This window comes from Prionailurus viverrinus, chromosome B1 (assembly GCF_022837055.1).
Source record: "Prionailurus viverrinus isolate Anna chromosome B1, UM_Priviv_1.0, whole genome shotgun sequence".
In the NCBI taxonomy this organism is placed as follows: Eukaryota; Metazoa; Chordata; class Mammalia; order Carnivora; family Felidae; genus Prionailurus; species Prionailurus viverrinus.
Genome location: NC_062564.1, coordinates 150,482,491 through 150,500,622, shown reverse-complemented (window position 1 = coordinate 150,500,622; position 18,132 = coordinate 150,482,491). Strand labels below are relative to the sequence as shown.

The 18,132-nt window shown below is 32.9% G+C and overlaps 1 protein-coding gene across 1 annotated transcript in view; it reads right to left on the bottom strand.

Annotated features, from left to right (window-relative positions):
• The window catches only part of LOC125164877 (transmembrane protease serine 11G-like), a 29,845-nt gene extending 12,580 nt beyond the window's left edge, over positions 1–17,265 (bottom strand). The window contains exons 1-5 of the mRNA XM_047857614.1: positions 17,213–17,265; positions 15,094–15,215; positions 13,116–13,234; positions 9,785–9,852; positions 8,989–9,149 (exon numbers count right to left, since the gene is read on the bottom strand). Coding sequence (XP_047713570.1) covers positions 8,989–9,149; positions 9,785–9,852; positions 13,116–13,234; positions 15,094–15,215; positions 17,213–17,265 — 523 coding nt within the window. The remainder of the gene's footprint in view (positions 1–8,988; positions 9,150–9,784; positions 9,853–13,115; positions 13,235–15,093; positions 15,216–17,212) is intronic.
• Positions 17,266–18,132: the final 867 nt, after the last annotated feature.

Here is an 18,132-nt window from a genome sequence, read left to right as displayed (position 1 = left end):
GCTAGTTACATGTGTGCATATTAATACATAAAGCAACCACTAGGACAATTATACATAGTGATAAACTTAAAAACATTACAAATAATCAAATGGAACTCTAAAAAAATATTGATGTTACCCACAGGGAGGGAGAAAACAAGCAACAGAGATATAAGGCACAGCACAAATAGAAAGCATTTATAATAAAATGAGAGACTTAAGCTCTAACGTATCAATAATTACTTTAATGTGTAAATAGTTTAAATACATCAATTAAAAGAGAATGGCAGAGTATAATTAAGAAATGGCTCAACTATTTTCTTTTTACACGGAAATATCTAAATTGAAAATAAAAGGTTGAAAAAAGATATATCACACAAATATGAATCCAAAAAAAACCAGTAGTGGCTTTATTAATTTCAGATAAAGTGGACTTCAGAGAAGAGAAAAACTACTGGGGACATAGAGGGACATTACATAATGATAAAAGGATCAATTTACAAAGAATATGTAACAACTTTGTGTGTTTACAAATAGCAGAGCTTCAAAATACATCAAGCAATAACCAAAAGAGCTGAAAGAAGGAATAGACAAATTCACAATTATAGTTGGGGCTTCACCATCCTCTAATATCAACAATTGACAGGATTACTAGCCAGAAAATCAGCAAGGATATGGAATTAAACAACATCAACAACAAGACCTAATTGACATTTATAAAAAACTCCATTCAGCAATAACAGAAGGCACATTCCTTGCAAGCAGCCATGGAATATTCATTAAACTGGACCATATCCAGTGTCATAATCTTCTGCATATTAAAAGAATTGAGATCAGATTATGTTCTCTGTTCATGGTGGGGTCAAATTAGAAACCAATAACAGAAAGGCAATGAGAAAATCTCCAAACACGGGATTAAACAGCAGACTACTAAGTAATATGGTCCAAGAAGTCCCAAAGAAAATAAAAACATTACATAGAACTGAGGGAATATGAAAATACAACATACTAAGTATCGTGGGATGCAGATAAAGCATTACAGAGAGGAAAGTTACAGTACTAAATGCTTATGCTAGAAAAGAGAAATAATCTCAAATCAACACTCTGAGTTCCTAACTCAAAAAAACTAGAAAAAGAAGAGCAAAGTAGGCCTAAAGTAAGGTAGAAGAAGGAAATAGTGAAGAAAAAAAATCAATCAAGATCAGAATTTCAATCAAGAGTTAAAACAGAAGAATAATATAAAAAAATCATTGAAACAAAAAACAGTGGTTGTAAGAAAAAAATCAATCGAATTGATAAGCTTCTAGAAGATTGATAAAGATAAAAATAAAGAAGACAAAAATCACCAATATCAGCAATTAAATGAGGGGCTATCACAAAAGAGCCTGCAGCCCTTATAAGTTAATTAAGGAATACTTTGAACAACCTTACATTCATAAGTTTGATAATTTAAAAGAAAAGGATGAATTCCTTGAAAACCATAAACTACTAAAATTCATCAAAGATGGTATGGATAACCTGAACAGTCCTACTGTTAAAGAAACTGAATTTGTAATAAAAGATTAGAAAAGAATCCTTAGGCCCAGATGGCTTCACTGGAGATTTTGGCAAAACATTCTAAGAATTAACACCACTTTTACACAATTCCTTCTAGAAACTATAAGAAATGAGAACATTTCCTAATTTATTTGATATAGCCAGTATTATCCTAATACTGGAACTAGATAAGAAAAGAAAGCACACTAATATCTGTCATGAATTTAGATGCAAAATTCTCAGCAAAATTTTAACCAATTGAATCCAGCAATGTATGTAAAGAATAATATGGAGTGATGAAGTGGGTTTATTCCAGGTACGTAAGGATAGTTCAATATTTGTAAATCAATTAATGCAATCTTCCATACCAACAGGCTACAGAACAAAATTATATAATTATGTCAATTGATCTAGAAGATATATTCAACAAAATTTGGCACCTGTCACACCACCACATCCATCTATCATAGTCACAATAAAAACATTTGAAAATAATAAGTGTTGATGAAGATTGGGAAATATTAGAACCTTTATACATTGTGGTGAGAATGTAAAATGATGCAGCCACTGTGGAAAACAGTTTACAGTTCGGTAACAAGTCAAACATAGAGTTACCATATTGCCCAGAAATTCCACTCCTAGGTATATATCCAACAGTATTGAAAACTGATATTCAAATACTATACACCAATATTTATAGCAGTACTATTCACAATAGCCGAACAATGGAAACAGCACAAATGTCCATCAACTGATGAATAGGTAAACAAAATATATCTATAAAGTAAAATATTATTCAGCCATAAAAAGAAATGAAGTATTGATACATCCTAAAACATGGATGAACTCTGAAAATATTATGCTAAGTGAAATAAGCCAGACACAAAAGTAACATATTATATGGACTCATCTATATGAAACATCCTGAATAAGTAAATCCATAAATACAGAAAGTTAACTAGGGTTGTCAGGGGCTGGGGGAAGGGAAAATGAGTGCTTAATTGGTATAGGATTTCCTTTGAGCTCAGGAAAATGTCTTGAAACTAGGTAGAGATAATGGTTGCACAATATTATCAACTTAATGCTACTAAATTGTACACTTTAAAATGGCTAATGGTTAATTTTATGTTACATAAATTTTATCTCAAAAAACCAACACCCATTTATGATAAAAACTCTTGGTCCATTAAGAGGTATTTTCTCAACTTCTTTGATGAACATTTACAAAAAACCTATTTCTAACATCATACTTAAAGGTGAAAGATTGAATGCTTTCCCTCTATGATAGGAAATAAGGCAAGAATATCCACTATCATCACTCTTATGTAACATAGTACTGGAAGGTCTAGCCACTGAATAAGATAAGAAAAACAAATAAAAGGCATATGCATTGGATAGAAAAAAGAAAACTCTCTCTATTTGAAGATGACATAATTGTGTACATAGAAGACTCCAAGGAATCTACTAAAAAAAAAAAAAACCACCCACAACAGCCTAGAATTAACAAGTGAATTTAGTAATGTTGCAAAATACAATATCAATACTCAAAAATCAATTGTATTTTTATATGCTGACAATAAGCAAGTAGAAATCAAAATATAAAAACATGTTTACAGTTTCTCCAAAGAAAATGAAATATTCAGTTATAAATGTAACAAAAATGTACAGGATTTGTATGCTGAAAGTTAGAAAATGCTGATACTCAACATAGTAAAAGAGGTCAATTTGCCCCTAATAGATCTATAGGTCTAGCAAAATTTCTATCAAAATCTGTTAGGGTTTTTTTTTGTAGATATATATAAGATTATTCTAAAATTTATTTAAGACCTAAAGTATTTAAAATAATAATGATAAAGAATAATAAAGTGGGAGAATCATCCTTCCCAATGCTAAGCTTGCTATAGAGCTGCAGCATTCAAGAGAGTATGATCCTAGTGGAAGGATAAATCAATGGAATAGAATGGAGAACCCAAAAATAGATCCCCACAAAAATGCCCAATTAATTTTTGATAAAGGAGACAATGTAATTCAGTGAAAGGTGGGCAGCAAAAAAACCCTCACAGCTTACACAAAAATGAGCTCAAAATGGATCATAGACTTTAATATAAGATATAATGTAATGTGAAGCCTTCAAATTTTATAGAGATATGTATAAAATGTTAAAAAGTATAAGTGTAAAACTATAAAATTTAGAAAAGAACATAGGAAATAATTGTCAGAGACCCAGGACTAGGGGAATATTTCTTACCAACAACATAATCCATAAAATGAAAGTTTGGTGGGTTGAATCTCATCAAATGTAAAACATTTCCTATCTGTTTATGGGATGAAAAAGCAAATGTCAGAGCAGTAGGAATTATTTACAAATTACATATCTGGCAAAGACCTTGCATCTAGAATACATTAAAACCTTGCAAAATTTGATATTTAAAAAATAAAAATCAACTCGATTAGAAAAATCTTGCACATTTTGCCAAAGAGGATGTATAGATGACAAGCAATTAAAAGGATTTTTGCTATTATTAGCTATTGGAGAAAATAAAATTAAAGACATAATAAGATAGAACTATACACCTATCAGAAAGGCCAACATGAAAAATAGTGATAACACCAAATTCTGGCAAAGATTGAGAGAAACTGGGTCACTTATACATTGCCAATGGGAATGCAAAATGTACAGCCACTCTGGAAAGTAGTTTTGTAGTTCCTTTCAAAACTCAAAATGTTTTTATAAACCCAAAAAATATACTCTTGGATGTATCCCAGAAAAATGGAGACTTATTCTTATAGGAACATATATACCAATGTTCATAGCAGCTTCATTGTAATAGCCAAAATCTTGAAACTACCCGAATGTTAGTCAATGGATGAGTGGTTAAACAAACTGTGGAATACAATGGAATACTACTCAGCAATGAAGGAACAAATGATTGATACACACATCAACATGGATGAACCTCAAGAAAATTACACTGAGTGGAAAAGGTCAAGTTCAAAATGATACAAAATGTATAGTTTATGTGACATTCTTGAAATAATTATAGAGATGGAGAATAGATTAATGGTTGCCAGAGGCTAGGGATGGGTGGAAGAGATGGGTATAGTTATATCTGTGTCCAGATAACACAAGGACAACGCAATAAGGTACAGTTGAATATATTGATGGTGGTAGTGGTTATGCAAGGCTACATATGTGATAAAATGGCATAGAGCTGCACCTACACATACACACACACACATACACACACAAATGAGCTCATATATAACTATGATACCTGAATAAGCTCTATGGGTTTTATCTATGCCAATTTCTTGCCTTTGATGTTGTGCTATAGTTGTATAAGATGTTAACTTTACCAAAGGCTGGGGGAAGGGCGCAAGAGCATGAGATTTCCCTATAAATTGCTTTGCAACCTCCTGTGAATCTATACTTATTTCAAAATATTTTTAAAAGTCAAGCATCCCAGTGGAAAGTCTGAATTACTTTTCTATTCTTCTTATAGAATATTAAAAACATTGTCATTTGAAGAAGTAATCAGAGAATAAATATGCAGTCGAAAAAATGTAAAGGGATAACAGTGAGGTATTACAGAGGCATACCAAGAAACTAATTAATAAAAATAATGTCCTTTTTTTTCTGGATTCTATATGTAGTATATTAGCTTTTTAAAATTTGTGATTTGTGATTTCTTTCTTATTCTAACTATTCACTTTCCTACCTAAAATAAAATTTATTTCAATAATGGGTGAGATATTGGATCTGGTTAAAAAAGATAATATAGTGTTTGATTAGAAACAAGGCATGAAAGGGATTAAATGAAATATTACTGATAAATCTTCTGGTTAACTTATTATTATGCTAAATAAAACTGCTATGAAATAAATACTAAATTTAGAAGGGAAAAGCCCTACTGGCTGAAAAAATTAAGATCAGAAAACGATTTTAAAATGTTAAAAATTTTTAAATTACACTAGTATGAATGAATAAAAGTGATATCACATGCTATTTGGCTTTGATCTGAGATAATTCACAAAGAGAGGCGAAGTTTATGCATTTTAAAAGCAAGCCAAAAAACCCATAACTGACCTAAATGATTAAAAAAAAAAAGACTACCACTTACATCCTCTCCTAGAGTGTGAGGAGCATCAGATTATGCTAGTCCAAAATATGTCACTTTGGTATATGAGTTATTTTGAATCAAAGGTAAGTGAGAAAAAGCAGATACAAGAAATTCCTCTTGCCCTTCCTCTATTTGCCTAAAGGCAGGACGTAAGTTTACAAAGGTGTCCCTCTTCTTCTCTCTACCAGGAAGGAGAAAGGTTAATTCCTAGAGGTAGTTTTAGACCCTATCAGCCTGGAGAAGGCACCAGAAGAATCTTTATAACACTTTTACTAACTAGCCCTTATCTCTGTCCTTGAAAGCCTAAAACTGCTCTCCTTTGTTCTCTCATTTCTTCACAAATTTGTTCCTTGATGAAGATGCTATAAAAGCCAAATTCTAAGCCACCTCTTTGAGTTACTCATTTTCCCCTACTTATCTTCCATGTATACATCATGCTAATAAACTTTTGTTTCTTTTTTCTTGTCAATCATCTTTTATTACAGTAGTCTTTTATTATAATCAAGAACTCAGAAGTATGAAGGGAAAATTATTTTTCCTCCCTACAAGTAAATTCCATGAATTTTTCTTTATATTATATATATTTATATGATGAAAAGAAACAGAAATAGAGGCATAATTAGGGATCATAAAAGAATTAATAATTTCATGAAAGGTTTAGAGTAAAATCAGTGACTAAAAGTACACTTTCTTGAGACACTGGCAATATTAGCTAATTCTCTCTTCCAACTAATTGTTTTCCCCTCCCTCCCTCCCTTCATTCCTTCCTTCCTTTCTTCCTTTCCTTTCCCTTCCTTTCCCTTCCTTTCCCTTCCTTTCCCTTCCTTTCCCTTCCTTTCCTTTCCTTTCCTTTCCTTTCCTTTCCTTTCCTTTCCGTTTCTTTCCTTTCCTTTTCTTTTTTCTTTCCTTTTCCCCCCAAAATCTAGTCACTAGAATCACTGGAGAGTATTCTGACTTGTATAAAATGAGAAGAAATTTTCATAAGGCTATAAATTTTAGAAAGAAATTCACCAAATTATGCATGAGCACTTTAAATTCTGCAATTTTTAAAAATGAGATATACATAGATAACTATTTATCAAACTTGTACTTTATTAACTCTGAAAGCTACACTCAGAGCTTCCCCTTGAGCTTTATTGTGATCCTGTATAAACTACTTTTATAAAATTAAACCTAATATATTTCTGCATTGTTTTTTCTTTGTTGGACTCAAGATATTAGCCAACTAACTCTTCTAATATTTGTGTTTGGGGGCTATGTGTGTGTTTTAGCTTTCCAGATACTCTTTTCAAGAGATAAGTTAATCAATTCCCCAACTTCCTAGGATCAGTGTTGCTAAAGATACCTGAGAAAGCCCATAAAATAATACATTACATTAATATGTTTATACTTTTCAAAGCATTTTAAAGTTTTTCCAAAGGATAAATTTCACAGTTGCTACTATTTTCATTTTGCAAAATAGGAACTGAGACCATTTTAGCAACTTACCCAAGGCTGCACTACCATGGTTATCGCTGGGACACAGGTCTCCTGACTTCTAGTCTAAGGTTCTTCCCACTACCACCTGCAGTGTCTCCTAGAATATATTCCATGCATTTTTATTTTTACTATATATACTGAAATGATTTCTCTTACCCTATGAAACTCAGCTTTTGTTTTTAAAATTTTTCTGTATTTTCATGCAGTTCTAAAAGTCTATATGGAAAAAGGAATGATTCCAGTTTCCTCAGTGTTCTGTGGTGATTGTTGATTTTAAGACTGCTTCTGTTTCATGCCCACTTTCAGGAGATTGAGTTAGTTTACACAGTTAAAGATAGAACATTTTACAAATACCAACGTCCTGCCCTGTGCTGAGTTCTGTGCTAATCTTGGGTATGTGGTTGTAACTACAGAAGACACATTTCTAATATTCAAGAATGTCAGTCTTTTGCAAAGATAGATGAAATAAAATATGTGCAAATTAATTTCTAAGCACCCTCGGTAAACACAGAAGTCTCAGGATCAATGATGAATCTGAGAAGAGTTTTGCATGGGAATGAGGATTTTCTTAAAAGTAACTTGCTTTGATAGGCAACTGAAGATCTGGTGATGGATGGTTCACCAGGAGATCCCTGAATAGACCAATCCCCATCCTGATCCAGCAACACTGCGAAGGACCTAAGTGCCCTAACACCACAAAGTGGGGGTCGGGGTGGGCAGATAGATCCAGAAATGATGGAATTTAAATTTCTAACATTTGGCTTCATGGGAGCTCAAGATTAAGTCACATTTTTTAAAAAGTCAAAATTTCACATGTACCTATATCCTTAACAAAATGTTTTCTTCAGGAAGTCTTGTCTCTGCTATCTAAAGCCCAGTACATTGGATTCAGTCTACTCTGTTCTAGGTGCATGATAAACAGAACTGAATGTTGGCCATTACTCACAGAGACTCAAAGTTCTTCAAGCTATTTTTTTTCTTTCTGACTTTTGCCAAACCAAATGCAAGTTTCTCTTCTGTTAGTTTATTATAATGTATCTGCTCTAGTGCTCTGGAACAGTTTGGCGGGGGGGGGGGGGGGGGGGGGGGGGGGGGGATACCAAGGGAATACTTGTTAGTAACTTAATTATCTGTCAGCCTTAGAGTCTCGTATCATAGCTTACATAAGTTCTTATAAATATAACAACTTCAAAGTTAATATATATGAGGCTAACAATAGCCTTGGAATTATGATGAGCTTTGTTTAGTCTCATACCCCAAACATTTATCACCTAGTTCCTTATGCCTGTGTTGCAAATGATATGGTGCCTTTATGCCAGAGGCAGGTATCATCAGGGCCTGACATTTTTCTTATTCTGTTTCCTCTATGGCCCTAGGCCAGTCCTATCCTGCATGCTATAGGAAGGCTTATTGTAGTGTCAGAAAAAGAGCCAGGTCTCCTTTCACAGGAGCCCAAATTATGTTTGTGTTCCACATATCATGATTTCTGTGTTCATACCACTCTTACATTCTGGATTCAGATTGAAGAAAATATTGCAACAGAAAGAGCCAGGCACTATAGATTACTATATCAGTAGCAGAATGTAGGTTTTTATCTCATACATTCTTAATTAATTCAAACAATTCCACCAAGAACTTTAAAAAAATTATATTTGGGTTATAGTATAATTTATGTTTCATAATTATTTCTATACTAACCAAAGGAAGATAATATTTGGTGTCGATTGTGCGGGGATTTGTTTATTATTAAGTAAAGGAGAGATTTAAAAATGAAAAGTGGTTTCATTTTATGGTAAAATAAACTTTTCTCTGTAGTTGAGAATATTGCTAAAATGATAAACTCTAACAAGGGAAGGAAAATGATATTTCTTGCCTCTAAGATGAGGTAATGAAGTATCTGTCTTCAAGAAGCTGTCATTTAATATCAGCTTCTGATGCAAAATGTTGCCAGCTTGCCTTTTTATTGTGTCTGCATTGTTAGAAACAAACTGAAATTTAAGCAATACATCTGTTTTCAAACCATCATTACTTGACCTGAAAAAGAAAAACACCACAATGAGTGAAGTCATAGCAATAATTGTGATTATTTTATACCTTAGTATTTAAATATTAGTTATATCTTCAAGAAAATAAACATAAATATTTTATGTATTTTATTCTCATGGATTTTTCCTCCTTCCTGTGTCATATAGGTGTTAATACCTGAATTATTCCCTCCTTGTGTAACTTGATCATATTCAGAGAAAGCTGAGTATCTGAGAGTTCTACATTTTTTTTTCTGGAAAAATACATCAAAAAACACTTGTTAAATCCATCAACTTTGTGTATGTTTTCTTGATTTTTAAAAATTCACAATATCTATTTATTGTTAAAAAATAAAGCAAGCAAAACTGAGAAGAGTATTTAAGGATTGTAAGTATCTTTAACTAAAATGCAAGTCTTTAAGAGGACAACCAGTAGAATATATTGTATCAATACCCAAACTAAGAAATTCTCTCCCTATAGGTACTCTATACAGAAAGAATAACAATTAAATGTAATAATATTAAAAAATTTGTGCTCTTGTTAAGTCTGAGATTTTTCGATCCTGTCCACAAATGGAACAATTGAAAAATAACTAAATAATACAAATTGTCTTTTCATTATAAAAATTAATTAGTTGTGATTACCTGAGAGTGACAACATGAGACTTGATGTAATAATGATTTAAACTGGATCTTCGAAATATCTGATCTATCTGAAAAAAGAAAAAACAACAGTAAAGAACTTTTAAAATATGAATTCACACATTTCAATATATCACAAAAATGCCTGTGTAAAATCTGCAGTTATAGCACTTACTTCTAAGTTTGCAACTATCCTCAGAAAGCTCATTTGGGCACAATCCTGGTGTCATAAAGGTCATCCTTATAAGTGGATGCTGATTTTTGAACAATTTGTCACATGATCAAGGATGGCTGATATAAAGAGTTGAATTAAGCTAGATATTTCAGTAGCCAATATAAAATATACATAGGGATGGAGGTGCTGAGACTGAATTTCTTTGAAAATTTGATGTGTATAGTCATTATCATTAAAGCTCAGCTATCGTCATTGATTGAAGAATCAGTTTTGTAGGCTTTAGTGAAATTTTTAGGCCATGTTTTGATCCTGTGGCAAAGGGAGGAGAGGTGCAGAATGTGTGTTTATCAGGTACTTCCTAAAAAAATATATTCATCAAGAAAAAATGCATGAAATAATTACTTAGAAAAGACAAGACTACATATGCCATTTGTATGTCATTTTAGACTTTTCTCTGTGGGATAATTTCTCTGTACTATAAATTCCTAGAATAAATTATTTCTTACTAAAACCACGGCTTATTAAAGAATCTATGCTTTTACAAACCTGTTTATTATCATTAACTTGTCAAGTTGGCTTCTTGAAAAAAAGACTGACCATATGCCAAACCTTAAGTGAACTTGAGTCTCAATAATCAGTTTCCCAAATCAAAGGTGAAGAGCTGCAAATATTGAAACTGGGTCTGTGTTGAACAAATGCTTTTCATGCAGTTAATTTATCAGTTCTTTTCTGGTGAAGTGCCATGCCATATCATATTGGATGGATTAGTGAGCATGTTTGTTGAGAAATCAATAGCAAAAAAATGAATGACCATGTGTCTTCCTACTAACTGATTATAAAGGGAAAATTGGTTTTTAAGGAAATATTTTTATAGCATACATACATTTATAGCATACATACATTTGGTTTTTTTTTTTTAATTTTTTTTTTCAACATTTATTTTTGGGACAGAGAGAGACAGAGCATGAACGGGGGAGGGGCAGAGAGAGAGGGAGACAGAATCGGAAATAGGCTCCAGGCTCTGAGCCATCAGCCCAGAGCCCGACGCGGGGCTCGAACTCACAGACCGCGAGATCGTGACCTGGCTGAAGTCGGACGCTTAACCGACTGCGCCACCCAGGCGCCCCTACATACATTTGGTTTTTAAGGAAATATTTTTATAGCATACATACATTATTTGAGAAAACAAATACATATTCATTGTAAAAAGTTATAAAAAGCAAGCAATACAGCAAAAAGCATTAAAATAATTTCTAAGTCACCATATAGAGAACCTGCTATTTGTATTTTTGGTTATGTACTTCCAGATTTTCTATATACATTAATATGTCTTTATATATGATACTTGCATATCTTATATATAATCATAAATTTTCTGCTTGCCTCCTTCCATTCTCTTTACAATTTCATTATTTTTTCTTGTTTCTTTTGAAATCACTGCTTTGTGAACCATGTATTACCCATGGTAATTGAGCATATAAACAATTTAGATTATTGAACTCCACAAAAAGTTTCTAAAATTCATTTTAGGCACTGGTTTTAATAATTTCTTTTAGGAAAATATTTCCTAGAACTATAACTCATAGTCTAAATCAGGGGTCAGCAAATTACAGCCTGTAGGAAAAATCTAGACAACCATCTAAGAATGGTCTTCCCATTTTTTGAATAGTTGAAAAAAATCAGAAGAAGAATATTTTGTGACATCTAACAATTTAACAAAATTCCACTTTAAGTGTCCATAAAGAAGTATTACTGGACCATAGCCATACTTATTTGTCGTATTATCTTATGGCTGCTTTTGCACTCCAGTGACAGATTTGAATAGTTTCCAAGAGACCACATAACCTGCAAAACTGAAAATATTTACTATCTGGTAACTTACAGAAAAAAATTGCCAACTTCTGGTCTAAATTACCGTACTTCCCTTAATTATGTTGTCTCCATTAATACTCTAGAGGAGAGGGCCAATTCTAGTGCGTTACTTACTAGTCATCTCCTTGAAGTGTATTTTTATAGTCCTACCACATGACAGGCACTGTTATAGGCACCAGAAATATAAGAATTAGTAGACTTAGCCCCTCACAAATTCAGAAGGACAAAGCCATACAAAATAATAATGTTGTAACAAGGTGGTAAGCGCTTTAGCAGAGGCGTATAAAAAGTTCTGTGAGAGCACAGGAAACAGATGCTAACATTTATTTGGACATAACTTTTCATACTTTTTATTCACAACATAAACCAGTCTTCAGAATAACTGAGGGAGGTAGGTGAAATTATACCTGTTTTGTAGTTAAAACTTTGACGGGTCAAGGAGCTTTATCAAAGCTGATAGGCTGTCAAAAATTAAAATTTGGATATGAATATGGATGTCCTGACTTCAATGCTTAGACTGTAATTTAATATTTTGCTTCCTATAACAAAATATACCCTGCCCTGATTATTTTTTCTTAATCAAAATTTCCTTATGATGTGTTTTTGGAAAGACATGTCAATCCCACTCAGTTGTAACCTTCAACTCATTTCATCAGTTTTTACTTTTGGTTGAGGCAATGAAGAAAGAAATATGTCTAAAGCTGGCAAAATGATCTATCATCTTTGATCAATGCTAGACACAATAGAAGCTGTGTACACAACTGAAGTCTTCAGTGGAAGAACTGGTCTGTATGTTTCTGTGGTGTATTTTCAGGAATAAATGTTTAGTATAACTTGCCTGGTGGGAAATGTACGAGGCTCATAAATACATTAGGTGGTTAAAAATTGATACATGGTAATGTTTGTGTCTGAATGATTGAGTTATGTTTCCAGATAACTCTAATAATTTCATTTTTTATGTTTGAGCTATTTAATTTTTCTGTTGGGCTTCTATTATTTAGTCTTTGATGCAATTATTCTTTGTCCACGATATTTTTCCAATTTTCCTGTGAAAATGTCGGTTAGAGTTGCCAGAGTTAGCAAACAAAAATGTGGTTACATTTCAATGTAAGGTATAGGCATGTTTAAAATATTGAATGAAATATATTTTCAGGAGGATATGAAATTAAAATTTAACTGAGCATTCTGTATTTTATCTGGCAATCCCAGTATAGGTTCAATCATCTCTTAACTTTATTTTAACCTTCTTCACAATAGTATTATTGGTAGAAATGATGCTAGACTTACCTCATTATTGACTTTTTGTTTCAGGTCTGTTCTAATTTTTGAGTGCTCAACTGAAAATTCAGGATTATATTCAATACTGGGGATCTGGAAGGAGGTTTGGTAATAGTAATATTTCTGATCTGGAAGGGAGAACAAAAATGGACGTTTTTGCTTTAGTTCATTGAGTTGTATAAATATCAGAAGTAGAGGGGATAACATAGAAAAAAATCCTATAATTGATGCACTATTGGGAATTAAAAATTCAATAGCTGTGGCCAAAACCTCTCTCTAACCTTTTCTTTTCTTTATCTTTTTTTTTTTTGAAGTAAAATTGGCATATAATATTATATTAGTTTCAGGTGTACAAGATGATAATTTGATATTTGTATAAACTCCAAAGTGATCACCACAATGTCTTGTTATCGTCTGTCACCATAAAATTGACCCCCTTCACCCTTTTGGCCCATCCCCAACTTCCCCTCTGATAACTTCTTCCTCTCTAGTAACCACTAATCTGTATTATGTATTTATGAGTTTTGTTTTGTGTATTTGGCTTGCTTTTATAGACTGCCCATAAAAGTGAAATCATATAGTATTTATCTTTCTTTGTTTGACTTATTTCACTTAGTATAATGCCCTCAAGGTCCGTCCATATTGTCTCAAATAGCAAGAATTCCTTCTTTTTTATGGCTGAGTAGTAATCCATAGTGTGTGTGTGTGTGTGTGTGTGTGTGTGTGTGTATCTGTATCTATATAATCACATCTTCTTTATTCATCCATAAATAGACACTAAAGTTTTTTGTGGATTTTGGCTACTGTAAATAATTCAGCAGTGAACTTGGGGGTGCATATATCTTTTTGAATTAATGTTTTTGTTTTTTTCAGATAAATTCCCAGAAGCAGATTAGCTGATTCATATGGTAAATCTATTCTTAATTTTTTGAGGAACTTTCATACTGTCTTCCATAGTGGCTATACCGATTTACACTCTATCAGTGTATGTGGTTTCCCTTTTTCCAAATCTTTGCCAATACTTGTTATTTTATGTCTTTTTATTTTTTTTAATTTATTTTATTAATTTTTGAGAGAGGGTGCAAACAGGGAGGGGCAGAAGGAGAGGGAGAGAGAATCTTAAGCAGGTTCAATGCCCAACACGGAGCCAGACGCAGGGCTCATCTCACGACCGTGAGATCATGACCTGAGCCAGAATCAAGAGTCAGATGCTTAACTGACTGAGCCCCCTGGTTACCCCTATTTTTTGTCATTTTTATAATAGTCATGCTAGAGGTGTGAGGTGCTATCATGGTTTTGATTGCATTTCCCTGATGATTAGTGATGTTGAGTACCTTTTCATGTGCCTGTTAGCTATGTGTATGTCTTCTTTGGAAAAATGTCTATTCAGGTCTTCTGCCCATTCTTAAATTGGATTGTTTGGCTTCCTGTTTTTGAGTTATTTGAGTTCTTTATATATTTTGGATATTACCCCTTATTGTACATATGAGTTGCAAGTATTTCTAACCTATTTTTAAGATCACACATTCTCAGAGTTATGTGGTTGTCAATTGTTTCATAATAAAATTATTACCTGTTAGTAATAATTCATACATTTAAGCTGTTAATTAGATAATGACAGAATATAATATATCCTCATAAGTTAACCTTGAAGTCAGAATTGCTACTAAAATAAATTTTACCCTCAGTACATTAAATATTATTAAGCAATATAATAATATGTATTGCATTGTTCAAGAGATAATATTATATGAACCAGTTCAAATTTTAAATGCTAGAAATAATTTTTATACATAAAGGATAATCATTTCCCAAATGTAGATAAGTTTATGCAAATTAATACTGCTTCATACGAAGTATGCATAGATTTATGAAAATTATTGTTGCAATTAAAATTGCACTCTATAATATTAGAAAATATTAGGCTTTGAAATAAATTGAGTGGCTCTTGAAATTTTCAAAATAATACAATGAGGTATATTCTTACCAAATGCCAAAAAATACACAAGGAGACCGATGATTATTGATAGAACCAACACAACAGCTGTGACAATAAGGGCAGTCATCCATGGTTTCAGTGAACTTGTCCTTCTACCCAGTGTTGCTGGCCTTTTGAGAGAGAGTTGTATATTAAAGTCAAGTAGAACTTAAGTACTAAAATCTTAGTTTTTCATAGTTTTGATATAGAATTTTTTTCTCTAGAATTCATGGCTAGCTCATATTACATTTAGTACATTAAATATATTGTTCTATAAAAAATCGAAAAAAATACTAAAATACTGTTAATGAAAAATATAACTGATTGACATTTGACTTTATATTTTGATTTTAGAAAGTCAGAATTTTACTGCAATTGACTACTGTTTCATATACTTCCTGGCCCATCACGCTAGATTTTCTGAAATATGTTTTTCTTTGTTAAATGAACTAAAAACATATTTCACTCATGTGGTTCACATCCAAAAAGCCTCAAATAATGAGAGCATCTGGGTCACTCTTCTCATTCTAGCATAAACCCAACAGAGGCTCAAAGTGATTACTAAAGGCTCAAAGTTGGATACAATCAATGATATGGTAATAGCAATGTAATGGGACAGATGGTAGCTATACTTGTGGTGAACATAGCAAAATGTATAAACTTGTCAAATTACTAAGTCATATACCTGAAACTAATATAGCACTGTGTGTCAATAATACTCAAATAAATAATAATAATAATAATAATAATAATAAAACCTTAAAGTTGGGTGTTGGGGGAACTGGAATTAGGACTTTGGCTTTGGGGGCTTTTTTCAGACCTCTGTACTTAATCCCATAATCCTGATTTATATGACAAGTAACCTGTAACGCATATGAAGAATATCTAGAATAGGACAGGTTGAAGAAAAACAATAGAGCTATAAGGAAGAAATAATAGGTAGATCAAAAAGAGATCATCAATATAATGAACAAATAAATAATTATAGCTCAGGACTTTGGACCCGGGAACTTCATGGTGTGAGAACCACTGGTTTGATGAATATCTATTTCATAGGGCTTTAAGATTTCAGACCTGTGATTTTTAATAGATGATATTGGATAAAAAAGGCCATATTTACTTGAGTAAATAATCAATTTAAACAAAAATATTAAGACAATAATAGTACCAGTAGTATGCAAATATGGCAAAAAGCATGAAAGTGGTATGCAAATGACTGATATTTCGGAAAAACAGTGTGGAGGCAGGGGGATGTGACAAAGTTCTGTCCCTATCCCAGAGCCAGGGCCCAAAATCTAAAGGCTAAATCTGGATAATTACAGAATTAAGACAGTCTGGAATAAAATTGGCATGGCTTGTCCAGGAGCATCTGATTCATGGGAGAACTAGGCAGGAATATGTCTCTGAAGGTTAAAGGTACCGGTTCTTGTTCTGTTAAAATTACACATGTAAAAGCAGAAGAAAGAATTACCTTCCCTGGATCAGTGGATGGTTGTGGTAAAGTGGAAAGTAGATCAGCACTAAATAATTGAAGATATCACCTTGGGGTACCTTTTGGCATCAACAATCTGGAAAAAGTGGGGATATTTCTGTATCCTTGTATCTTCACAAAGAAGTTAGAGGCAGTTTCCTCACCCAAGAACCATCAACTTGAGCTCTAATAAGTATCTCAGGTAGCACTGGTTCTGAGTTTTGTTGTGTTTCTGGAAGGAGCTAAAGTTACTCTGGCTTGCCACTCTTTCTTTGGTTGGTAGCAAGACAAGAGTATTAAAATCTACAAACATCTGGGGCGCCTGGGTGGCTCAGTCGGTTAAGTGTCTGACTTCAGTTCAGGTCACGATCTTGCGGTCCATGAGTTTGAGCCCCACGTCAGGCTCTGGGCTGATGGCTCAGAGCCTGGAGCCTGCTTCCGATTCTGTGTCTCCCTCTCTCTCTGCCCCTCCCCCGTTCATGCTCTGTCTCCTTGTCTCAAAAATAAATAAATGTTAAAAAAAATTTTTTAAAAAATCTACAAACATCTGAGGTATCTTTAGAAGAGCTGGGCAAGGCAAGAGCTGATGAAAATATTCACTGCCTTTATTAATAGAAGACCATGGGCAATCATGAATCTCATTCAGTTAACATTTACCAAGTTTCTTCGTGTGCCACTTTCTGCTTGGGATTCAAAAGTGAATAAGCCATAGTCTCATCTTCAAGAATGTGTAACCTAGCAACACATTAAGTAACTACTAAAATACAAGAGATAAATACCATAATGGAATTATGTCCAATAAGCAATGAGAGATGAGTGTATACAAATGGTTTTGCCTTAGAGAACTTATCCTTTGAACAGGGTCTTGGAGGCTGAGGAGGAGGAACTGGTGAGAATGATGTCTACCACAGGCAGAGGGAACAATATAAACAAAGACAAGGATTTCTCAAGGATATACATGAGAAAGTAGAATTTATGAATGAGAATATAGATATACCTAATTAATGGATGTATTAATGCATGTATTCATTAGTTCACTCAGTGAATATTTATTGAGCATTGTCATGTACAAAACAGGGGAATATAATGAAGATTATTCAATAGATCTTCCTCTCAAGGAACTTATGGTCTTATAGGGAAGGATGGCATTGTACCAAATTGCTCCTAGAGCTGTAGAGTATTTCTAAGACAATTTCAGAGAAGGACTAATGATTTCTCTTTGGAGGAAACAGTGGTTGAAAAATAATTTTTATTTATTTATTTATTTTAACCATGATAATTTTTTAAAGCTTGAAAATGCTGGACCCATCTTTCCTCTCCTCTGAGTCAGATATGGAAAACCATTCATAAGGAGGCAATTTAGTTTCAAAACAAAATTCTCTTTGAACTGTTTTACTTCTAACACCAGAAACATCACTAAGAATGAATTATAGTCTTACATACAGGTCATATTGAAAAAATGTGTGGGTACATTTTCTTTGTTTTTTTATTTAGAATTTTTTTTAACATTTATTCATTTTTGAGAGACAGAGACAGAGCATGAGTGGAGTGGGGGGGGGGGTGCAGAGAGAAGGAGA